At 39.9% G+C, this 25,847-nt stretch overlaps 1 protein-coding gene across 1 annotated transcript in view; it reads left to right on the top strand.

The window, feature by feature from the left end:
* NAV3 (neuron navigator 3) overlaps nt 1–25,847 on the top strand; it is a 355,811-nt gene that overhangs the window by 153,846 nt on the left and 176,118 nt on the right. Inside the window, 3 exon segments of the mRNA XM_043492958.1 lie at nt 6,550–6,618; nt 9,471–9,610; nt 21,630–22,665. Of these exon segments, the coding sequence (XP_043348893.1) occupies nt 6,550–6,618; nt 9,471–9,610; nt 21,630–22,665 (1,245 nt within the window).

Raw genomic sequence — 25,847 nt, 5'->3', positions numbered from 1 at the left:
AGGGATGGTTTTAGGAGCATGTTTAACTGCTTTGAGGAATTGGGGCCCTAAAAACCTCAATCTTATTTTAGCATCCGCAAACGAGTTTGTGTTATCCAGAATGGTATCAAAGGATCCAAAAGAAGTCAGATAGAAATAAGAGGGAGCAAGAACTAAATGCTATGTAGCTCCCCCTTTCTCCTGCCATCTGGTACGAAAGATTCATTATACATCTGCTTCTTTTGCAGCTTTAAGACAAGAAATTAACATAGGTACTCTGAGATAGACTCATTCTGTTACTGGGTCCTTAGTGGAACTAAAACAGAGTCAATCAGAGGTGAATGTGTATATGTATGTATATATACATATTGCTGTATGGCTGCAATCCCAATCTGACACTAATGCAGCACATTGTTATTTAATTGGGTGCTTTGTGTGGAAAAAATATTATTTTTTTTAAAAAGGTGTTTGAGGTACCTAAAAGTACTTATATACCAATTTAACTAAAATTGCTAAGTTATTGTTTGTTGGCGGTTTTTAGTAATTTTTTTTCTTTTCATTATTTTATTGACATTCTTTCTTGTGTCTTTAAGGGTTGTCATTTCATTTAATTGTTATTAAACTTTTACTTTGTGGTAGTGCTCACAGGCCCCAATCAGTATTAAGGCCCCATTGTGCTGTCCAAACATATACAAAGGCACAGTCCCTGCTTTGAATGATCTATGTATATCTGAAGTCGCTTTTTTGCAAGAAGGAAGTCAATGTGGAGAAAGCAGAAAAAATAAGGGGGGAGCAAAAAATGCCTGAGGTAGGTGGGGAAGTGAGGAGCCCTGGCTCTAGTGGGGAACTTGGGAGCACAGGAAGTCATGAAGTTTGAAACCCCAGGTTGCTAGCTCCCTTCCAGGTGGGCTGCTGAGGAGCCAGGAAGCTTAGGGAAAATTGAAATTTTCTGGCAGAAATTTTTTTGATTTTGTGAAAAGAAAAAAAACAACAACAACCTACCTGAATATCATTTTGACAGAAAATTCCCATCTGTCTATAGTGAGTACTCACCCCACCAACATGGTATGACTGTATCTTGTCATGTCAAATTCAGGTATTCAGTAGGGTAAAATGATTTTGATCCCATGAGAAAACCTTTTATTTCTGTTTTTGTTTGTTTTTTGCTTTTGTTTTGTTCTTGAGTTTTTTCTCTCTCTAACCAGAATTAAAGTGTCCAGCAACTTTAACAAATCACATGGCTGATATTTTCAGAACTACAACCTACAGGACATCTATACATTACAGATGGATTGGCACACTACCATCATACTATAAAGTAACAGCTGCTAGAAAGACTCTGTTTTCAATAAATAGCAAAGGATATAGGGAGTCATTACATGGGTTTCCATTGAAGCTGAGGTTTAAAGTACTCTCAATTTGACTCATGCTGTGTATCCAGCTTCCGATGAGCTCTATCCTTCAGCTTTATGTGCTGTATACAATTTCATGAAGCTTCCTCCTTCTCATTCCTTCCTTCCTGTACCACTCAGCTATTAATGTTCTTATGCTGTTTGTCTGCAGGCAAGGGAGTAAGCAGACTGATTTCCCTGCAGTTGACTCCAAAGTCTGCCATTAATTCATTGTCTGCCCTTCACCCTCACTCTTCACAGATGGTCATTTGAACTGATGAGTTCATTACACTTTCCTCATTCTTTCCCAGTTTGCTTTAGTAAAGTTAAAATTCTGATCCCCCCTCGTCCTCTGAATTAACCAGCCTTTGGTGAACAGGCATCTAAGAATCTTTAGCATTGTTACTTATGGAAACTTTTGAGGGATTTCATGCACCTGCTAGGAGCAGTTTCTGTTTTGTTTAATTGTTTGCACCGTCTCAGGCCTAAAGATCAACAACAGAAATTAGCCATTTTTACCATTTCATTGGGATTGTTGTGACTAGGTTAGCAGTCTATGCTTCCTTAAGTTGTAAGAGAAAAAAAATGTTACGGCTGATCCAAAGTCCATTGAAGTCAATGGAAAGAATCCAGCTGATTTCAAAGGGCTTTGGATCAGACTCTTTCTTGCCTTTTTCAAACAGGAATTTCCTAATGCTGCAATGTAGTACTGCTGCCCTCGGTCTGAGGGCCGCCCAGAGGATTCAGGGGGCCTGGGGCAAAACAATTTTGGGGGCCCTTTAATGAATTAAGCGCCTTTTTAATTTTTACTTGCCCATCTTCGGCGGCATTTTGGCGGCAGGTCCTTCACTTGCTCTCGGTCTTCGGCAGCACTAAAGGACCTGCCGCTGAAGACCCGGACCCTCAGTAAAAGCGCCACTGGGTGAGTAAAAACCCCGCAGCAAGTGGTGCCTTTTTTCTGATCGCTCCCCCTGTTCGCTCCACCTGGCTATGCCACTGGCCCTTCCATTAAAAAAAAAAAAGTTGGAATACTGTAGAATACTGTATTCTCATGGGGGCCTGGGGCAAACTGCCCTACTTTCCCCCCTGCCCCCCGCCCCCGGGCGGCCCTGCTCAGTCCTGTGCCTATTTATTAGGCTGCATTGACTGTGCCATTCTTGTAACTGTTACAACCAGTTTTGATGGGAGCAGTTAGCCAAAAATGCAGGGTCTTGTGGGTCATTCCAGTTAGGAGGAAAAGTTAATGATGGAGTCAGGTAGTTTTTTGATGCAGCCCTTGTCTATTTACAAAGTGTGTACAGCGTCCTGTTTCCTGGAACATAGCAGGAATCAAACAAGAGACTGTGTTTTTACTCTCAGTTCCGAGCCCTTTTCCAGTCAGCACTTAGCCCACAAGATCCCTCTTCTAGAGCTTGTGTACAAATAGAGCTGTTTCTATGTGTAGGAGCTAAACAGGAATAAGGCACTCTTGTTCTGGAATAAGAGTATGGACAGGAACAGCTACTGTGCTTTAAATTTACACTCTACCTTAATCCACGTTAACTTTCAACTATGGACAAGTCATTTGCTTTTCTTGGGACCACATTCCCAATGCTGTTTTCTTTCTTTCTCTCTCTCTCTCTCTTTCTCACACACACACACACACACATTCTCTCTCTCTCTCTCTCTCACACACACACACACACACACACACACACACACACACACACACACACACACACACACACTTCTCTACTACAAACAATACTCAGTGAAACCCCTCCTCCCACATAGTTCATATTCCTGAGTGGGCCTGATGTGCATTCTTTTTTGGCGGTGACATGTGCCTGTTTTTTGTGCCTGGAAAGCCCCTATTGCTTTCCAGCTACCAGGTACCAGTAAGGAACTTAATGGCATCTTATAATTATCTTAGATAAGCAGCAGTTACAACCCAAAGTTTCAATGCACTTTAGACTAACACATAATAATAATACATTCAAATATGAGTGTGAGCCTGCACTGTATGTGTAAAAACTTCATTTTTTTTCTGATTGCTAAATTATGTCTATAGGCAATCAGCAGTATTGGCAATATTTTCTTTTTAAAGGGTAGTATAATTCTTGCAAGAATGCTAGACTTTTGATGTGTTGAAAGTCACATCCAATTGTTCTGGAGCAATTTTTAAAGTGGGGGTGCTGAATGTGATGTATTTGGGTTGTTATTCCTACTTCAAGGCAGGGGGTATGGCAGCACGCCCAGCACCTGTAGTTCCAGCGCCTATGGTCACATCTGTAAGTGTGGGGCTAGCAGTTTTGGAAAAAGTAGCTGTGCAAGAAGCTAATCAGTCCATCATCGTCTACTGCTAACCAAGAGACATAAACCAAAAGTAATTAGGGACTTGATGAACCCATTGTATTTAATAGTTACAGCCTTTTTCTCTCTTCCTCCTCCCCCCACACTTATTTCACTTATCTTGGGAAAATGAATTCAGTTTTCAGAAGAAGAGGGACTAAAATGCTTTTTAATAGATTTTGGAGTTTTGAAAGCAGTATCAAGACAGCAGCTCCCTGAACTTGGAAGGGGTTAGATGGAAACAGACAGATACTTTGCTAGCAAGCATTTTCAGCTGAATATCCCTCTGCATTTTGTCTTCATTTAATGGAAACGGCACCCTCTGTACCTGCAGACTGGCACACCAACACCTCAAGAACATGGAGAAGTCATAATTGTCTGATCTTTTCAGCTGCCTTGGAAAATTATTGTCCTGCTAGGTCAAAAAGCTACCATAGCGTATCGCTGTACATGGCATTCACAGCTTTCAGTCAGTGCCTGAGATGCATTTTATTCACTTTGCTTTAAAAATCACTGTCTGTGTTAATTGTACTTACATCATTTTGTCTTACACTCAGGAGTTACTCTCAGGAATTTTTTAACACATCATAATTTTCACATTTTATTAGTGTGCCTTCCAAACAGTGTAAAAGTGATACCTCAGCATTATGATGCCTTCATGTGACCTGCCAGGTGTGTGGGAGACCTCAAAGGGTGAGCTATTAAGGCAGAGAATTAGTCTTAAATATTCAGCCTCTGAAGTAAAAACGAGAAGTTGTGCTTGCTTTTGAGCTTCAGGTGCCCAGCCTTTTATTGTGAGATTGCTATAGATGATAAAATAATACAATATTGTAATATAAGATAAGATATAAAATATTATGTAACATGAGTGCGCCCATATATAGAACATGGGCTAATTATTATTTTAAATCCCAGAGGAGATGCTGTCATTTAAAACCATGAATTGTCACTGTTCTGAGGTTATACAATATGTCTATTCCAAAGGGCCGTGGCATTGCTGTCTCTTTGGTGGTTCCACACCCCAGCGTTAGGACTCGTATACTCTTATTTCTTTCAAACAGTGTGTAAGCAGGGGCCATTTCCAACCTGCAGATACAGTTCACATATTTTTAGAGGCCATACTGTGATCCCTTACTGGGGTTGTATTTATTAACATGGAAATTAGCAACAATAAACACAAAGTTCAGTTCCCACTTTCTCAATAAAAGTCTGGGCACTTGAAGCTCAAAGGGAACCAAAGTATCTTGTTTTTACTAGAGGCTGAATATTTAAGAATACTTCTCTGCCTTAATATCTCACAGTTGGAAAAGGTCTCCCACCCACCTCTTTGTCATCCTGGCAGGTCAAATGAAGGCATCATAATGCTGAGCGTTCACTTTTACACTGTATTCACTATTTTCAGTCACAATATTCAGCTAGACTAATACGCTGCCTAACCTAGTGCATCAGCAGAAACCACTTAACTTTTTCCTACCAGAATCAATACCTCCTAGGAGGGAGAGGTGTTTCTGGCAAATAGTGCTAGCCTATTATACAGGGCCTAAGTGCCAGAGGTGGTGGCTGCTGCTGCTGCTACTGCTACTACTTTAGTGATTTAAAAATATAAAGTGTGGGAGTTGCTGGGTTTATGCCAAACCAATCAAAATGGAGCTTGCATTTTACTTGGTTTCCTCCCACATCCTCAAAGCCCTAAGGCTCTGATTTCCCATTTCACGTGACCTATGATTAAAACCACCTTTGTGCCTCCCCATGATCTGGGGCTCTGAGACCTGACGGCTGCTCTACATTGTATCAGCCATAATAGCTTGCGTATATCGGCTGCAGCTCCTCCCCATAGCCATGCGTCAGACAAACCCCTCATGCAAACTGCTGGGAGACCCGGTCGTGTAGAGCCACACTTCACTAGGGAGTGGCATAAACTGGCCATAAGGCAACAGAGATTCAGCACCAGGCATCTCCTGCTTGATTGGACACACGTCTGGCCTTCCAACAGGGTTCTGTTGTAGTAACCCCCTAGCACAGACATGTCTCGTATTGCAAAAATGCCCTCTGCATGCTGAAAGAGGCTAAGATGCAACTCCCTATGGAATGTGACAGGAAACCTAAATAAATAGCAGGAGTCGCCTATTAAAGCATCTGTCTGAGCAATGCACTTTGTTACAATTAGCTTGAGTGATAATGAACACTTCTATATGGCTACATTTATCAGCAGGGTATCTTTCCTTTGGAGTCAAGTATCAGAGGGGTAGCCATGTTAGTCTGTGTCCACAAAAACGAGGAGTCCAGTGGCACCTTAAAGACTGACACATTTATTTGGGCATAAGCTTTTGTGGGTAAAAAACCCACTTCTTCAGTTGCCTTTCCTTTGGTGGGTTCAATTTATATCTGCATTTTGTGTCCAAACTGGGTATGTAGCTGCAAATCGGAATATTTGTTCTCCTCTAGCTACCTAATTGCAGATCCAGATCAGGTAGCTGGAGGCAAAAGTACTTACATATTTGCCTGCAGTTCTTTTTGAAGACGCAAAAACACAAACACAAATGTTGAAGCTGCAGATTACACTACCAGTGCTGAAACTTGGGCATTCTGAATTTTTTCCCAAACTGTCTATACCTAAACGTTAATATGTTTTGCTAAGTGAGGCAAATTACGGTGCCGTCCATTATTTCATAATCTGTACATTGCATTACTCATATCCTGCACATTAATTCATTCTTTGCTGATTAATTTGAGTTTTCTGTACATGTTCAGCTTGCATTACATTAACTCATAGTTTGCTGGTAAGTGTGTGCTTTCTATATGTGTTCAAAAATTCTTTAATTCAATTTCTCTGTTTCTTCTCATACAGTCTGAGAGCCAGATATGCAACTCAGTCTAATCACAGTGGAATTGCAACCAGTCAAAAAAAGACTTCTAGGTCAGTTAATATCTCTCATTTATTGCTTATTAGTGATACTCAACTGAGTCAGTGCCCATTGGTATTTTATTCTTTGGACATAAGTAAACATTGCAATGTGTAATCATGCAAATTTTGTACCACAGAGCTTTGTCATGAGAAAGCCTTGCACCTGACTGGCAAAAGCAGATTTGTACAATACCATTAGCCATATTTCTGATTGTTATGTATCCTGCATCTTTGTGTCCTGCATGTAAAGTATCAGATTTGAAGGGTTAGAAGGCTTAGGGAGTTAGTAAAGCTTTTGACTCAACTTCTTACTTGGGTCACAAGTGAAAATGAGTTTGGAAGTCCATCCAAAGCTCCTGTGTCCACATCACAAAATCATCACACAAGTCTACTTCATGGAGGGTTGTCTATTTTGGTGGGATGTATTCCTGGAGGTCTCAGCACATGACATAGTCTCTAATTAAAGATTAATCTTTAGTTCCTGGAGACTCCAGGACAATCTAGGAGGGTTGGCAACCCTAAATTCCTGGATGTCAGGAGCAGAGGAGCAAAGATGTAGCAGACAAACAGTTACGGACTGTGTCTACTGTCCCTGGTAAAGCGCCTCTTCATGAGATACTTGGGTTTGGAGACACTAAGGGCCTCAGCTAAAGCTTGAAGTGTATTTGATAGAGCTGTGTGCAGAAGCTCACACTTTCCCTGCCTGTCCTGTTGTCCACTCTAGCCAGTGCTACTAATCTTTCACTTTCATGAGCACTAAAATCCACAAACAGATTTTTAGAAGAAAAGAATTCAAGTCCCTCTTGCTGTTGTAAGTTTGTGTTTATGACAAGCAATGTCTTTATTAATCACACTGTTTGCTGTACAGTTCATTGCTGAGAACAATGAACTATAAAGAATGTAATCCACAATAAAGCTTGCATTTCATAATGTGGTGCACTAATACAATCTGAGTGACTGGTGATAGCTTGCAATGAGCCATACCAGAGTGTAGTCGCTTTATGCCTGTGATCATAGGTCTTCAGTCTCATTTACTGCTGACACTATTGTCTTGTCCACCATTCAGCATGTGTAGGCTAACAGTTTTTATTGTCTAATACTTTAAATCTATGACAGTGTTGCCAAGGCCCTGAACAGAGGTATGTGACTTGTCCCTTATCTGTTACTTCCTACTTTGCATTTCCTTGGTTGCTTAAAATGATTCTGCAAAAGGGCGATTTGTAAACTGAGTTCAATTAATGACCGTAAATGAAGTAAATTGGAAAGTATGTAGAGCAAGTGACCTCATGTCTAATGTGCTTACGGCTGCAAGTTCGAGGATTCTGGCATGTAAAATATACACTTAAGTACTTTACATTTTAATAGAACAGATGAATTTCCAGTGTTGCACATGACTTCTCATTGCTTTTTTTTTTCTCATTACCTTTGACAAACGATCTCAGGGCTCTGACTGCCTGTCAAATTAGGGTAATGAGAAAGAGCAAATGGATTTTTAAGTTTGTTTTAGTGCATTCTTCAGGGAACAGAAGATCACTAGAATTCATGGGTCATGCTAAAGGTTAGAATGCATACAGCTGTAGAGACAGTCTGCTCTGGTCTCAGCACAGAGACTAGTGGGGCAGGCTGGCAGCCAGAATGAGCCATAAAATAATGAATGGATTAGCTCTCTGAGGCTTAAATCAGTAATGTAACAGTATGTGAGGCTCTTTATATATGTTATCTAATGAAACTAAAATGATTTCAACATTTTTGATTTACCAATGTGTTAAGCAAAACATTTATAAAAATCTAACATTTTGGAGTCCTTTATAATGTAATTTCTTTCCTCTCTCCCGCTATTGCCCTTTCATGATGAATCATATGATGACACTAGTATCATTTGAGAACTCTACAATAATTCATGCTGTTGTTAGCAAAGTCTTTGAAATTACTCATCACATTTGCATAGTCCATCAGTAACAGAATATGGGTATTATATCTCTATTGCAAAAGTCTGTTGATGATCTGAGTATTTTATTATGTGTTGTATAAAAAAGGGGGGGTATATTTGCAACGGTGATGGAGGAAATTTGAAGCAGACTTGTATTAAATAATCTTATGTCAGAGAATTGAATCAAGCAAAATACAATGATCGTTTATACATGCTACAGATAATGGCTCCTAATTTTTTCATAACACTACTACACAGTAAGGCTCAGATGGTGGCAGCAAATAGTAACAAATGAACTGCATAGTCTGCATTATATTCTTACATAGGGTATACATACATCTGCAATATCTACCTTAGCATATTTATTTTCAACATTCTGCATTTGAGATAAATATGCAGACCAATTTGAAATATAGTTAGAGCTACAAGCCAATAGCTATTCAAAATGTATTTGAGTGAAGTGGCTTAATAAAAGTCTAGTTATTGTGCTATAAATGCAATTAACTACAGTATGTACCAGATTTAGAGAATTTGGGGTATTTCTTCAAAATATTTGATTGTTATGTTCTCTAGTCAATTTTACCATATTTACTCCAGAAAACAGACTTGTGATATATTTAAATAAAATATTACACTGTAATAATGTATGTGGGTGAATCTGTTTTAGCAATGTTAATGGCAAATGCAAAGCATCCTTATGTTTCCTGTGATGCTATAAAACATCTTTTTCCCTTTTGTGTATGTTAGGATTAACTTTTATTTTCATTGATCCTGTTGAATCTAACTAACTTGATTCCTGTCATTCTTTGTCATTATGTGAAATCATTGTTATTCATTTTACTGGTTCCATACATTGGTCTGACACTTGACAAAGTGTGTGTTTGATGTCTTTGCAACTTGTACAACAAAGTAATTTCTGATTATACTATTCTAGGCTTCCAGGGCCCTCAAGGGTGCCAGCTGCAGGCAGCAGTACCAAGGTCCAGGGAGCTTCTAATTTAAATCGGAGAAGTCAGAGCTTTAACAGCATTGACAAAAACAAGCCTCCACAATATGCAAATGGCAATGAAAAAGGTAAGTGCTGAAAAGCCAACAGTAACTGTTTATAGACAACACACAAAGTCTGAAAGCAGAAAAGAAACAATCCCATGTGTAACACAAAAATGATAATTAAAGATGGGCCAGGAAGGTGGTGTTGAGATTAGGTTCAGGTTCATAGCTGAATCAGGGCTAAAATGTGGGTTTGACCTAGTCAGCACTGAAATCTTGTGAACAGTTATTGCAATATTTTTACCCCCATTGGTGAAAATGTCATGAGATTCTCTGTGAAGTAAAAGGTGACTTGATGTTTCATGGGGGAAATACTGAGTCTGATCCAAATCCCATTGACTTCAGTGTGCTTTAGATCAAACGCTCTGTGGAGTCAGCAGTTCGTGTGGGATTTAGAACCAAAATCTTCGGGTTGCATATCCAGACCAGAACCATAATCTGAGGGATGAGTTCAGACCTGGAGATTTAAGTTTAAACCCATTTTCTGAAAATTTTGAAGGGGTTAGGATTCAAGTTTCATATTTTGTATCGTCTTTAATTACAAGCTGCTATTCTATCTACTGATTTAATTCCTTATGTTTTCCTGTTCATCCTCATCACTTCTTGATCTCCTCCCTGGCCTATGGAGCAGTTTTTCTAGAAAATGTCCCTCTTTATTCTTTATCTCAACAAGAAGAATCTGAAAATTCAGTATTCTGAGTTGTGTAACTACTCCAGGCCTCTTTCTTCTCTGTGTAATGAACGGCATTCTATTCATATCTCTGGGTTAGAATATAGTCGAAAATGATACAATATGCATAATACCCATTTGCATCCTTGGGGTCTGTGGGAGGAACAAATATGCAGTGAATGTTCTTCATCTAAGCAACAGGCAACTATCCAGATTTTTTCTGCAAAATTCTGATGAACATGCTTTGCCCCAGCAGCATCTGAAGATATAAATCCATCCTTTCGATAGTTAGTTATTTCATTATTTTTACTATCAGGGACAAGTATTTTGGATAGCTCTGTAGTTGATTTTATTGTATCATCAGCTTGCTTATGGCAAGACATGCAGACTAAATCCATAAAGCGTACAGGATATGTACTGAGCAGACAATATATAGTTCACAAATACTATAGTGGACTTATGAAGTAGGAGGTGTGGCTGCTTGAGTGAAGGTATGTACAATAGTTTAGGTTTTAGAAATGAAACGTGATTTTGACACAAGTTTGCAGTTGAAACAACAACATATGGAGGAATGAATGATTAAAGGTGGGAAACTTTTTTCCATATTTGTAGATGCTAGTTTTTTTCAGCTCATTGCTTGCAAACTGTCTTTGGACTGCTAAGGCTTGCTGTGCAATGCACATTTATGTGGCTTTTTCTGTGATGGATTTCTTTACTTTTCCATTTCTTCCTTGCACAGAATAAAAACCTTGATGAGATTTTTAGTGAAGTCATCACTTGAAAGAGAATAAGGGCTGCTTTGTTTGTATATAATCATTCGATTCATTTTACAGGATATAGAAAACATAATGTTGCATAAATACTGAGTACTATATTTCAAATTTTCTGTCTCTGCTCTTTTTTCTTACTTCAGATAACAGCAGCAAAGATCTGAATACATTGATTTTATATGAAAACATAAGCCAAATCAAATTTATTTTACAGACATATATATAAAAGCAGAAGTTAATGCGGATAAACAACTATAGTGAGTGCTGGGATAGCAAAATATTTCAAGTAGGATCCTAAAAGGACAAACAGAAAAGTGTATCAGAATCCACCATATCAGTTCCTTGCCTAAAGAAAAAAACCTGCACCAAACTGTTTTTAAAGCTAATTATCGTGATGTGTATTTTGTTTAATGTTTCTGTGACCAGTTTAAATAGAAACATTTTCATATCTAAGAACACCTCTGGCATGAATGTCTAGAAGAATTATATGAAACAAACTTTCTTTCTAATAGTACTACTACTAAATAATAATATTTAGCACTTGCTACTAAAGTAACTTGAAAAGTTTTTTTTTCCACAGCAGCACAGCACAGGGAACTGAAAGCTCTATTTTTAATGTATGGTCTTTGCCATGGGCACTACAACGAGACAAATTAATGCTAGCAGCCCAAGTAATACCAGTGTATAGTGCTTTCATAATATTAATGACCATTCTGATAACATTCCTGTATGGTAAGTATGAATATATTACAGATAAGTAAGCTGAGGCAGAGAAGTTAAATGGCTTGCACGAGGAAGTGATTGTGGGAGTAGGCATCAGAACTCAGGAGCTGCGGACTGTCAGGCCTGTGCACAGACCACGAGCAGTGCATAGTTCTCTCCAGCATGACTCAATATATGCTGTATGGTTTGAATACATTACACAGGGTTGTTTACACACATTGACACAGTTACATGTTATCAGGAATTGGTAATATTTGAAGCTCCAGTTACTGTATAATTAAGATGGTTTCCAACTCAGTTACTGTCAGGGATGGACATAAATTTACAGAGTCAAGTGCCCAATCCTGCTCCAATGCAACCAAGAATGGATCAAAAATCAGATCTGGCCCCAACCTTTACACATAACTTGACAGTTCCTGGACCCTTTTTGAGGTTCATTTGTAACTTATAAATAAGTAGGGGTGTATCCCGTAAGAAGAATTCACATGAGGCGAAATTCTGACCTTGTTGAAGCCAATGGGAGTTTTGCCATTGACTTCAGTAGAACCAGAGTTTCACCCACAAAGTCATTCTGCCCGAGTTAGAGTTTACTTTATGATAGCTTTGATTAGGACATGTCAGCCCTGAGTACATAACACATATCAAAAACCTAAACACGCCAATGCTAGAGGATTGCAGTGAGTTGGCTCATATGGGCTCAGTCAGCTGATCTTTTTTCTTCTTCTCTCCCCAGGATGCTATATCCTTTGGAGGGATTTCAGTGAGAGTATCCATCTTAATGGAGTGTCTGCTTCTGTAAGAATAAATAAAAAAGAAAATAATAGAAATAATTCTTTCATTTTGAAATAACAAGAATGAAGTAATTTAGATTAAATTCACACTTTTTAGGAAGAACAGCCCTGCAACAATACACATTTATCCCCACTATAGACTTGTTGCAGTGATTCTCAGACTGTATTTGGTGTACCATCTTCAGAATTTCAGTCAGTGATAGTATACTTTAAACTAAATCTCATACAACCTGACTGCAGCCCACTTACCATCAATATTGCATGTTACCACAGTTTGAGAATCTCTGTTCTACAGCATCTATAGCACTCATTCTGCAGAAGGACTGTATAGTGTAACATTGCATGAGTTGGAAAGATAAATGTTGTCAGTTAAGAGTAGGAAAGAACAAATGTTCTGATTAATGTTCTCACCACAACGTGCTGAAGAAAAGGCTTTTAGAATTTGACTATTGCCCCTAAATTATTTGTGTTGCATGGGGCTTAAACTGAAATATTTTCACTGTAGTGAAACAGGGTCATATGACTATAACCCCATTTAATACTTTAAAAAAAAGCCTAATAAAGATAAATGGTGAACTTCTGGCTATGAATGTTTGTAATATAAGATAGTTTTACCTATCTTTGGGGCATGCATATGTAGCTCTCCTGTGGAGGTTTTCCTAAGAATCAATAAGCATGTGGGGTGGGCAAACTGGTTTGAAAGTGTTTGGTTATGATCTCATATTTTCATTGTCAACAATCTATTGGCTAGTCTAAGCTGCTTTCTAATCTTCACAGAACTCCTGTTGAATTGATTGGGGTCACTCATATGCAAGACATTTGCTAAACTTTAAAAAAACAAACAAACAAAAAAACTTATCCCCCTTCTCATATATTGACTGTTACAGAGCACTCCAATTGTATTGAGTAAACACACCTTGTAAAAACCCCTGTCACATCAGACTCCCTTTTAACGTTTCCCTTTTTCTTATGTGTAGTCACTCACCCTTTAACCATAGCAAAATAGTTCTAAAGCTACTTGATACTAACCCTCCTTCTTCTCAAAATACATAAATGCATTGTGAGATTGCATCTTTGGAACCATCATTGCATCGCTCACAATTACATTTCCACCCTGCTTTTATTCTGTACAACTCTGACAAATTGGCCATGCACTTAGAGGCAAATCCAGTGCCTCACCTCCATGAAGGCAGTAGAACAGGTGTGGTTGTACCACATAAAGGATGACTGAAAAAGGGATTGTGCAGAAGTATGCACCTCTTTGTGGTATGAAGTCCTTTTATGGGGCAATGTACTGCTCTACAGCAGACACATGTTAAAGAACAGAGCTATTTCAGCAAGGAGATGAGGTAGCCTTCATAGACTGGCTCCCCAGCCATTTTGTGGGTTTGTGTTGAAAATGTCTATACCTGTACATTTCACAGGCCCCTGAGTTACAACTGAGGCTTTGGTCTGGAAATGTTACATGAGAGATTCTATTATATTAGTATTATTAGGCCTGTATGTTTGTCCTGCTTTCATTTTATGTCCATTAATTTGTTATGTGCCTTAGGGAAAATCTGACATTGGCTACTGTCAGAAAGTCTGCATACAGGAGAGGTAGTGCAGGATGGCAGTTCACTACGCCAATCCAACTCTCTCTCTAAAAAAAAAAGTACTGTAAGATGATGCTTAGGGGTCAGAACATTCTTCTTGGTGTATATTCCTGATCCAGTAACATATGCTTATGTACATATATCCCTGTCATGTGTCCCTTTACACAACCATATAATAATTGTTCTCATAGCAGGAAAAACCTGAGCAGCTAAGTAGAAGAAGATCGTTGTGTGGGTGGCTGTTTCTGATTAGCATATATGTAGGCAACAACTGAACTGTCATTTGTGCTGGATTGTATATGCAAACTTCTATATGAGTTGGTGATTTACAAGTGTCATAACCATACAGCTAAGGGTAGCCTAGAATTCCTTCTTACCTGTAACGGGTTAAGAAGCTCAAATAACCTGGTTGGCATCTGACCAGAGGGACCAATGGGGAAAGAAGATACTTTCAAATCTTGCCGGGGGGGGAAGGGGCTTTGTTTTTGTGTGTTCTCTTGGGAAGCAGAGAAGCATCAGGTCAGAAAACTTCTTCTCCTATAAACCATCCTAAAAGTCTCTCATATTACAAAAATTGTAAGTAAAAGCCAGGCAAGGCGTGTTAGATTATCTTTTGTTCTGCTTGTGAATTTTTCCTTTGCTGGAGGGAGGTTTATTCCTGGGTTTTTGTAACTCTGAAACTAAGCCTAGAGGAAGTTCTGCTGTGTTTTTGAATCTTTTGTTACCCGTAAAGTTATTTTCCATCCTGATTTTACAGAGGTGATTTTTACCTTTTTTTAAAATAAAATCCTTTTAAGAACCTGACTGATTTCTCTATTGTCCTAAGACCCAGGGGTTTGGGTCTGTGATCACTTTGTAACCAATTGGTTAGGATATTATTCTCAAGCCTCCCCAGGAAAGGGGGTGTAAGGACTTCAGGGGATATTTTGGGGGAATAGGAACTCCAAGTGGTCCTTTCCCTGATGCTTTTTTAAATCACTTGGTGGTGGCAGCGTACCATCCAAGGGCAAAGAATTTGTGCCTTGGGGAAGTTTTAACCTAAGCTGGTAGAAATAAGCTTAGGGGGGTCTTTCATGCGGGTCCCCACATCTGTACCCTAGATTCAGAGTGGGGATGGAACCCTGGCAACAAGTTTAAGATGTAAACATAGAACTAGAATGTAAAAATTAAATACACGAATATATCAGTCAGTATCAGGAAACAAAACCTTTTATTCCACTTCATTATCCATAAAGATGGACTATGGGTATACAGCTATATAGCATCTGTTTAAAATGGAGATAGTTTGCCTGACAGAGTATAACGTAAATTACATAAGGATTTTTACATTTGTCTGTGGTGTCACTAATATCTGGATTCTGAACTTTAATACGGTATATGTGTTACAAGAAAACAGAATATCTTATTTCATGTATCTCTGATGCCAGTTGCTATGATATATGTACAGGCTTGGAAGGATTTGATCTTTTTTGTTAAATGTCGGTAAATGTTGATTTTGCCATACATACACAAACTGACAAAAACATATTTTCTGTTGGTGAAAATAGAAATTCACAAAAAGGTTTCAGTTTTTATTTTGTTTAAAATTTCCCATGAATTTATCAGTATTATAGAAAAAATAGAAGCAGGTAAAAATCAGTACAATAAATTAATTTCACAGTTTTCTCCGTAAATATTGGGGATAACATTGGGGGACTGGAGCACCAAAAAAAAAAAATACAAACCCAACAAATGGCAAGAAGTAAGAAAACTGAAAGTGAAAGCAGTTCAATGGTTTATTTCATGAACTGCACATTAACAATGTGCGTGCATATGCATGCGCATGAGTGTGTACGTATATCTTCCATTAAATTGCTTGCTTTAACAGAAAGCCTCGTATTTACACTCAGCCTAATTTATTATTAACATAAATACAGCTACCTAATGTAATGTATCTGATTTTCTTCACATAATCAGTATTTTCATGTACTTGAGTGGTCCAGGACTGTGGTGCCAATCAGTAAAAAAAACAAAAACAAAAAAAACAACCACTCACAAATAATAGCTTATGTAAAACCTGAGACTTTTGCAATAAAAATCAGTGAAAATGGAAAATGAAGGTAGGCAATGAAAGACAAGTGCTGCTTGAGAACATATTAAAGTTTGATTTAAGGGTATTTACTTAGTATATTTGTATGTGTTATGTTGACAATTTTTGTTTTAAAGCTTTAACTTTTTGAATCTCCACATATATTGTCATTAAATAATTATTGCTTGTCCCCCCATGATTAGGGCGATCAGACAGCAAATGTGAAAAATAGGGAAGGGGTTGGGGCGTATTAGAAGCCTATGTAAGAAAAAGACTAATAATCGGGATTGTCCCTATAAAATTGGACCGTCTGGTCACCCTACCCATAATTTCACTCAACTGTGAAAATTTAAATAGATAAAAATTGAAAAAAAGCTTAAAAATAAACATTGATACATTCCATCAAAATTATTTTTAAAAAATCAAATTCTGCCAAGCCTACATATATGCAGTTTGAATCAACATTCTGGAAATATTGATTTATGCCGTTATTGAAGAAGAAAAGTTAGTGTCCTTATGCCATAATAATAAACCTCTCTTCACTCTTATAAGCTGGTGACCTACAGATTTCAGATGTAAAACTAAAATGTAAAAATTAAATACACAGATATATTTTGTTTGGATTCACTCTGTATCAAAATTACCACAAGGTGGGGACAGATGTCATGTAATAAATAGCTGAGTTGAACTGAATGTGCACCGCACGCTAACAGATCTGCAGGTTCAAGGAATGCATTGAGAGACAAGGTCATTCAGTATCAGGAAACAAATCCTTTTATTCCACTTTATTAATTGTACGATGCACTACTGATAATACACTTGGGCACACAAACAACTCTCTTTAAGGAACATGAAGGGGGTGATTTAAATTAAAGATTCAGAGCCAAATTAAAACTCTCAGTGCATCTGTCACGTATCTGGCGCTGATTACAATTTGTGATATATGTGTTATGAAGCAGTGACTTGAAGGCGCCTGTGGGTACTTGCTGTGTTTACAACACAACAAGCTATTGAGGAAATGCCAAAAAGTAATTTTTACTTTGTTTACTACTGTCTCTTCATTACACAAGCTTAATATTACTCCAAAGGAGATATGATAAGGGAGGTTTTGTTTTGTGGGTTTTTTTTAAATCAATACTTTTTGTAAGTACATGAACACAAGTTAAAACGAGTAACCTACAGCGATACCAGAATATCCGAGTTAACACTCCAGAACGTAGTGGAGTCATATATTGTTATATATAGTCTGCATATACTTTTAACATTTTTAACAATGAAGCACATGAAAACTGGGAATAAAGGCCACAATCCTCACGTGTAATCAAGGAGTACTCAGTGCATGTCCAGACGTGAGTGCAAAGGAGCCTTTGCTCACCTCACATCCTGGGCCATCGGCCACCAGACCGGTCCCTGGAATAAATTAAAGAAGCCTAAACCTTGCTATAATCGACACCAGCAATCCACAGCCCCTAGGATCTGCTCCAGCAGCTGGGGCTCACCAGAAAATAATAGAGGCCCAACCACAACCTCTGCACTGGTGGCTGGGAAGGAGGTGGCTTTACAGCAGCACCACAGTAGGCCCTGCTTGAAGGCTACTTCATGCCACTAAAAGGCTAGGATCTGTCTCAAAGCATTCCCAGTTTTGGGGGTGTATTGATGGGACAAGCTACCAGAAGAGATTAGAATGAGATAAACTCTCATCTATTTTAAAGACCACCGTAGACTCCATCTATTTGCTAAAGTTTTCTCACAGTAACTAAATCCTACAGAGTTTCCTGGAACTCGGGAATGATAAAGAGCAGAATCTTCTGTGAAGTCCACTGCGAGCATAGGCATGCAGAGCTAATTCATCTGGGCATGGCCTGTATATTATCATGACAGGTGTTAGAAAAACTAAGATAGAGCATCTGTTCAAGATGGAGATAGCCTGATAGATGGCATCACTAGGATCTGGATTCTTGACCTTAACTAATACTGTATTTATGTTAGGAAGAAACAGATTTTTGTGGATCTACGGTGCCTATTGTTATGATGCATGTGCAGTCTGGGTCAATACTGATGTATTTTGGTTTTGTTGAAGAAAAGTTAGGGCATCCTCTCCCAGGATGCTTACAAGCCTCTACTCCCTCTTATGAGCTGGTAACCTGCTTTCATTTAACAATGAAAGCAATCTTTGAGATATAGAACTTATAGTGCAAGAAACAGAATTGTTAAATAGCCCTGGTTTAACACGCAAAGGAGAAATGCTGCTAGTGTCCTTTCTCACTAACTATAATATTTAGATTATTGGACCTTGGGCTCATGTTTCTACATAAAGCTTTAAGAGCAGTTTTGGTAACACATGAATAGTATTTCAAGTGGACATTTGGTAGTCGTGCCTCAGAAGTATCTGCCACTCTGAAATTGACACTGAATAATATGGACACGCCTAAGCATCCTTTCAGTAGCCCTCCTGGTGTTCTGTGCAACAATACAAAATACACTAACTTGAAACATCATCTGAGCTAATACAATTATGCACAATAATTGAGAGAACATACTTGGTGGTTTTACTGGGTTTAATCACCATTAACACTTTGTTTCTCTGATGCCACAGAGTAATGTTAACCAGCAAATAACACTCAACTACTCAGGCCCCCCCACACTTAGCAATGTGGGCTTAATTTAAAAGAGCTCATTCCCAATGCATGTGTTTTTCATACATCTGTCTGTTTTGCTTAAGAAGGCAGGCTGCTTGTTGGAAAATATGGTTAGTGTTTAAAATATGTTCAACTGTATTGATTATTACACAGAGGGCCTGATTCTCATTTATACTAAAGCCCCTATGCCCTGCTCTGGCAGTGCAAATGGGTTCTAGGACTAATCTATAAAAGGATTTAGTGGTCTACCTCACACTTTAGGACCTAAATCCCAAATTGAGATCCTCAAAATCCTGGTTCAGCTGCCGCCTAACCCAGCATGTGCCCACATTCCCTAGATACAGGAGGGTGGGTCTACATAAACAATTTGTTCATGGTAAATTTGGGGCATGCATGAATCAACCTGCCTTGGACTAACTGTCCATGTGGACCCTGCTGATGCCTATTAACATTCATTAATGTGTTCTGATCTAGTCCCATTTCAGTGAGCACTAGGCAGGCTAGCGTGGAAAAGATACACACCCCAACTTGTAGAGAAATCCTCAGTTTCTGCTGATGGGTATGCACACAGTTGCTAGAGACCTGATATCCAGTGCCTTGTTCACACCTAACCCTCAGCAAGATTAACAAACTAGTCATCCCCTACCTGGCCTGTGGGATCCAATCTGGTAGGACTCAGGTCATATTAGAGAACGTCAACCAGATTGGGACCCAAGCTGAAGCTGTCTTCTACCTTATAGCCCAGTGGTAAGAGCACTTCCCCAGGATGTTGGAAACCCACTGAGCGAGGGGGTACTCTGCGGTGGGTCTCCCTGTCTCTCCTTTTCTAACTCCTTTACTTGTTGGCTTTTGTGAATCCTGTTTTTAGGCATCTAACTCTCCCCGTGCATTGTATAGGAGGGAGTCTGGGTGTCTATCATAGGGCTGCAGATTCCACTGTGCAGCAGCGTGCTTGAAGTTAGGTATTGCAACACTAAAGCTGTTTCACTGTGTATAAATAAATAATCCATTAGGCCAGAAAGAGAGTGAGACTGACCCTATTGTACAATGGGTAGGGCACTCCCTTAGGATGTGAGAGTCAGAACCCAGCCTCTGCTCCTGTCCGTATTTAATTATTTTATAGAGTCTAACAGCTTCAGCAGGAAAGACTGAGAGAGCCCCCACCCTGGAAAATTCTATTGCCTGGGTGTTAGTTCACACTAACTTGGGAACACCCAAGTTCAACTCCTCCTGAGTCAGAGTAGAGCCTTGAAACCGGGTCTCCCACTTCCGAGGTGAATCCACTGGGCTACAGAGTATAAGGCCACTGATTGCCCTCCTTGTTTTTGGCAAAAAAGGGATGAATTGATTTAGGCGCCTAACTCTGAGAGAGAGTTCAAGGCTCTGAATCCTGGGTGGAAGGAGGCGCTTCCCTCCAGCCTGGAGGTAAGTGCCTAAATCTCTTTGCAGAGTGGAGCTTGGGCCACACCCCTCTCCTTGGCATTTCCTATTAGCTAGCTTAGGCAGCTCTCTGTTCAACTTGCTGGCTTTTGTGAATCCTGTTTTTAGGCATCTAACTCTCCCCGTGCATTGTATAGGAGGGAGTCTGGATGTCTATCATAGGGCTGCAGATTCCACTGTGCAGCAGCGTGCTTGAAGTTAGGTATTGCAACACTAAACTTAAATTCCCTTTGTGGATCTAGCCATTAAAGTAAATAAGAATCAGATCCTAAATAACTGTCAGTATTGTGCTGTTGCAGAGCTAGCAACTGCTATCAAGTACTGTCAACAGTGAAGCTTTCCGATATATTTTCTCCTGTCCTGGAAAATACACTGTAATCAAACCTCTGTGATCAGTCCTAACAAAGAAATATGGTGACCAAAAGGTAGAATTAAATTAGACATTTCAGGGCAGTGGCCCAGAGATGTGTTGGTATATGTGCTAAACATTTTTTGCTTGTAGGAACAGAAACAATATTTCCCAGACCACTATCTCTAGTACAGGTTTCTCAATGTAAGTGTTGTATTTCCCAAAAACCAGAAAGGAAAATCTTTACTTTCGTTATCTTTCAAAATCCATCTTTTTCCCCTTCAGCATCTCAATTCTGTGATTGGAGATGTTCGCTAATTTACTGACATCTGGGACATCTTCTGATCAGAATGCTTTCTTGGTCTAATATTAAGATACGATTAAATCACCATAAAAGGTTTTCCTCCTTCCTCCCCCTCCTTCCTGCTGGTAATAGCTCATCTTAAGTGATCACTCTCCTTTCAGTGTGTATGATAAAACCTATTGTTTCATGTTCTCTGTGTGTGTATATAAATCTCCCCACTGTATTTTCCACCGAACGCATCCGATGAAGTGAGCTGTAGCTCATGAAAGCTTATGCTCAAATAAATTTGTTAGTCTCTAAGGTGCCACAAGTACTCCTTTTCTTTTTTGCGAATACAGACTAACATGGCTGCTACTCTGAAACCGATGATAATCTTTTAATTATTAAGAGCTTTAGTTTCAGAAGTGAAAGTTACATGATACCTCTGTGTTCTCCTCAGCTCTGAGAGATGGATACTCTAAAACAACATGACAGAGAAGCAAAAGCATTCTTGTTTTGCAAACCATATACTTAATTGTAGCCTTCTGTATAAACTAAGTTTAATATAAACTGCATTTTCTGTCCGTTTTTGAAATCTCAGTTGCATCTGTGCTTTTAAAGGCATAGCTAATTAGAATATCATTTCAGAGCAGGGGGAAGAAAAATAATTCTGTCATTGCAAAATATATGATTCTCACTCTTTTTTTTTAAACAGATTCACCAAAAGGCCCTCACCCATCTGCAGGCATGAATGGAAATGTGCAGCATCCCTCCAGCACTGGGCAGCAGCCGGTCTCTGCCATACCTTCTCCAAGTGCCAGCAAGCCTTGGCGCAGCAAATCCATGAATGTCAAACACAGTGCCACCTCCACCATGCTGTCCGTTAAGCAGCCTAGTCCCGCCACCTCCCCAACTCCGTCTTCAGACAGGCTCAAGCCACCCCTTTCTGAAGGAGCGAAACCCCCTTCATCTGGACAGAAATCCATGCTGGAAAAGTTCAAACTGGTTAATGCTAGGACTGCTTTAAGACCCCCCTTGTCATCAAGTTCAGGACCCAATGACAGCGGAAGAGAGGATGATACCTTTTCGGAGTGTGGTGAAATGGACGGCTTTAGCAGTGGGCTAAATAGTGGTGGCTCCACCAGTAGCAGTCCTAAAGTGTCGCCTAAGCTAACCCCTCCAAAAGCTGGAAGCAAAAATCTCAGCAATAAAAAGACTTTGCTACAGCCAAAGGACAAAGAGGAAAAGAACAGGGACAAAAATAAAGTTTGCACTGAGAAAATAGTAAAGGAAGAGAAGGACCAAGTGACTGAAACATCAACAAAGAAGAGCTCAAAAATTGCAAGCTTGATCCCAAAGGGAAACAAGACTACAGCAGCCAAGAAGGAAAGTTTAATACCCTCCTCTAGTGGGATACCAAAACCTGGATCAAAGGTACCAACAGCAAAGCAGAGTGCTTCACCTGTTTGTGCAGGAAGTAAAGAGTCTGAAAAATTCAGGACTACAAAGGGCAACCAGTCTCAATCGACAATGAAATCACAAGCTAATGAGAGAGCCTCCACTTCCTGTAGTCTTGCTTCTTCTGAAGGAAAGGAATCTAGCCCAACTCTGACCCCTGGTTCTTCTGCAGCTCTTTCTGTCTCAATGGCTGCAAGCAGTGGACAAATCACAGGAAATGGCATCGTCCAACTTCCTCAACAACAGCAATATAGTCACCCAAACACTGCCACAGTAGCTCCTTTCATTTATAGGTAAGGTCACTAAAACAATTTTGTGTTATAATTTATAAGATGTGTAACTGGAACTGATAGAATAATTCATAGAGAATCAAATCGCTAGTGGATTTTATCTGTTTGTTGCCAAGCTGTACACAAACATGATTTTCCTAAATTTGTGGACTACTCAAAATTACTCTATGAATAGTTGTTGTGGACATTTTTTGGTTTGTAGCTCATACATGGGCAGTTTGTTGTGAGTATTTGCCATTTGAAATTCAAGCTGTTTTGACTGGATATGCAGGTCACATGATGCGTTTCTAGTGGATGAGCATAACTCTTAAAATCAGATTTCCAGTGTTGAATACTTTTGCTTAGATTTTAAAAGCTATTTTCTGCCAGTATTCTGCAATATTTGCTTAGAATTCGCTGTTTCCTAAATAGTCTTAAAGTAAACTTTATTGGAATCATCACAGAAGGTGACACAAAAGAGGCATTAGCGAGGGAAATAATTTAAAAATTCTTGCAAATATTCACCTAGGGCGAATTAGGTGAGCATGGGGGTAGATTGCAGCATCCTGATTCTACTCTACTGACCCCAGCATAACAATATTGCAGAAGGGCATCTTTACATTACCCAGAAGATATAATCTCTTATGTTAGTGTAAGCGGGGGAATAGTCCCGCTATTATGGGGAACTTTCCTGGCTTCTGCACTACCCCGGTGAAGTGGGCTAGGGAAAGGATCTGAGTCCTCGCTCCCACTTCCTTTACCCAGTGGCCTCCTTGCCCTTGAGGACTCCCCTTCCACTCTCCTGACTGGCAGAGTCCTAGTAACCCCAACAAGGCTGAGCCCAGGATTCCTGGGGGGCTCGACCCCCAACCCTGCTGCGGTCACCTAGAACAGGGGCTAAGGTGTTCCCACTCTGGGTACTCTCTCTGCACTGGGCACTTCTCTGACCCACTGACCATTACATACAATTTAAAGCAAATGCAAGTTATTGAATCAACAATTAATTTTAAAAAGAATAAGGGGAAATGAGAAAGGTTAAAGGAAACACATCAGTGGGTTAAAGGAAACATCTTGGCCATGCTCTGTGGCAGGGAACATCACAAACAGTGTCTCTGGAATGTCAGGGCAGTTCACAGTCTGTTCCTTGTAAGTCCCAGGGCTCCTTCTCTGGCCCTGGCAGTGCTGCAGGGATGCAGCAGGTCAGACACTCGTTCTGGTGGTGGCCACACGCTCTCAGGCTCTAGGTGGCAGGACCCTTCTTCCCAGCGTTGCCCCCGCCCTGTCGGGGTTACCAATCCCGCTCCGAGTCTGGCCTGCAGAGCCTCCTGGCTGAGGCGTCTCCCTGTGCTGGGCCCACTGCCCAGGGTTCCCCCCTAGCTTTCCCCAGCTGCTCACGACACCTGGCTCTGGACTGCTCCAGCCCCAGCTCCACTCTGCCTCAGCACGGCTGCTGCTCTGCCTCCACCTCCCTGGGCTGCTTCTCTGGCCCCTCTGGCTCTGGTTGCTGCTGCTCTGCTCCCAGTACCGGTCTGCTCTGCAGGCTGCTTCTGTGACTCTGCTCCCAGCACTGACCTGCTTCATGGGCTGCTTTTTTGGCCCCTCTGGCTCTGGTTGCTTCAGCTCTGCTCCCAGGGCAAATCTGCTCTCTCTGGGCTGTGCCTCTGGCTTTGGGGCTGCAGCTCTGCTCCCAGGACAGGGTCTGCTCTCTCTGGGCTGCTTTTCTGGTCCCTCTGGATCTGGCCCAGCTCTGCTACCCAGCTCAGCTTGGGCCGCTGCTTTCTCCTTAGCTCAACCCCACTCTGTCTGACCCAGGCAATTCCAGTTCACACGAAGGACGGTCTCTCTGGTCTCCTGACTCTGATTAGCCTGCCCACCTTGTCATTCAGGCTGACCTGGAGCATTGGCCTCTCCCCATTGTTCCTGGGGACTGTCAGTCTCAGGGTCCTGATTCCCCATTGAGCCCCCTTTGAGTACTGGGAGCTAGCAACTAAAACACCCGCACTGAATGTTAGTAAGGGGGCAACAGTCCCCTTACATTAGGTGTAGTGGATTGAAAAACAAGAGGTAAACTGTGGCGGCTAGAGATTTTCATTTTACATGATAAGGAAGCTGTAATAAGGGAAGCCACTATTATGGCTGGTTTCAGTAATAGTGATTGCAGTTTAATAAGGTTTCAAATGTCAACTGTTGGAGGATTTTTAGATTCAGTTGGGGGTAAATTAAACATTTAAAAAGGAAAATTTGATAAACTGAGAAATGTATTATTAAGTAGAATAGGCTGGCAGTTTTTGTTAGCAAGTGGAACTTGTAGATAAAAATTGGCTAAAGATTAAAGAGGTGCTGGAATAGACGCAGAGGGAGCATATATCATTATGTAAAACTAAACACAGCTTCAGAACCAATGTGGGTGAGTGATAAATTATTTAAGTTTATTGTGATTAAAAACAGAGCTCCAAAAATTATGAGGGGGAAAAAGCCATAGAGCATAGTTTTTATTTATTTTAATATTCAATAGCTGGCCTCTTCAATTAAATATATAGCCGAGCATGTGTAAGAGAAATATTTAATGAATTGATGTGATTCTGAATAATTGAGTAAAGATCACATATTATGGTAATTTATTGCCTGGAACAACTTCAGTGATATATGCAATTTACTATACTGAATATAAAATGAAATATATATATGAATATAGAGATATATGTGGACCCCATTCTGTCCTTAAATGCATATGAAACTAACATTTGCCACATGGTGATGCCATTTCATTGCATGTTGTTACAATATGGAAATATGTTATCTTTTTGTTATGCTGCATCAAAATGCAAAATACATTTGGACTATTAAAGGGGAGATTCAAGTGCATTTGCCAATAGAATTTGGCTTTATGAGTAATCCCTAGAATGCCTCAACCAACTGTATTTGAAGTTAAATCTTGCTTGAAAACAATTCAAAAGGCAAAAGTCTAATCTCACGCCAGTGTTAAGAAGAATAACTCCACTGACTTGGCTGGAGTTAGTTCAGATGTACATCTGTGGAACTGAGAGCGGAATCTGTCCCACAGATACTGTACTGAATGCAGATACATGCTAACTCTATTCCTTGCAGGTCTCAAGGTCTTTGAAATAGTAGACAATGATTTTATAGCAGAGTATAAATATAATCAGAGACAGAATATCCATATTTACAAAGTCAGCATAATTATT

The sequence above is a fragment of the Dermochelys coriacea genome, chromosome 1 (genome assembly GCF_009764565.3).
Source record: "Dermochelys coriacea isolate rDerCor1 chromosome 1, rDerCor1.pri.v4, whole genome shotgun sequence".
NCBI lineage: Eukaryota > Metazoa > Chordata > Testudines > Dermochelyidae > Dermochelys > Dermochelys coriacea.
Note: the sequence above shows the minus strand (reverse complement) of the source record. Positions and strands in the feature narration are given on the sequence as shown.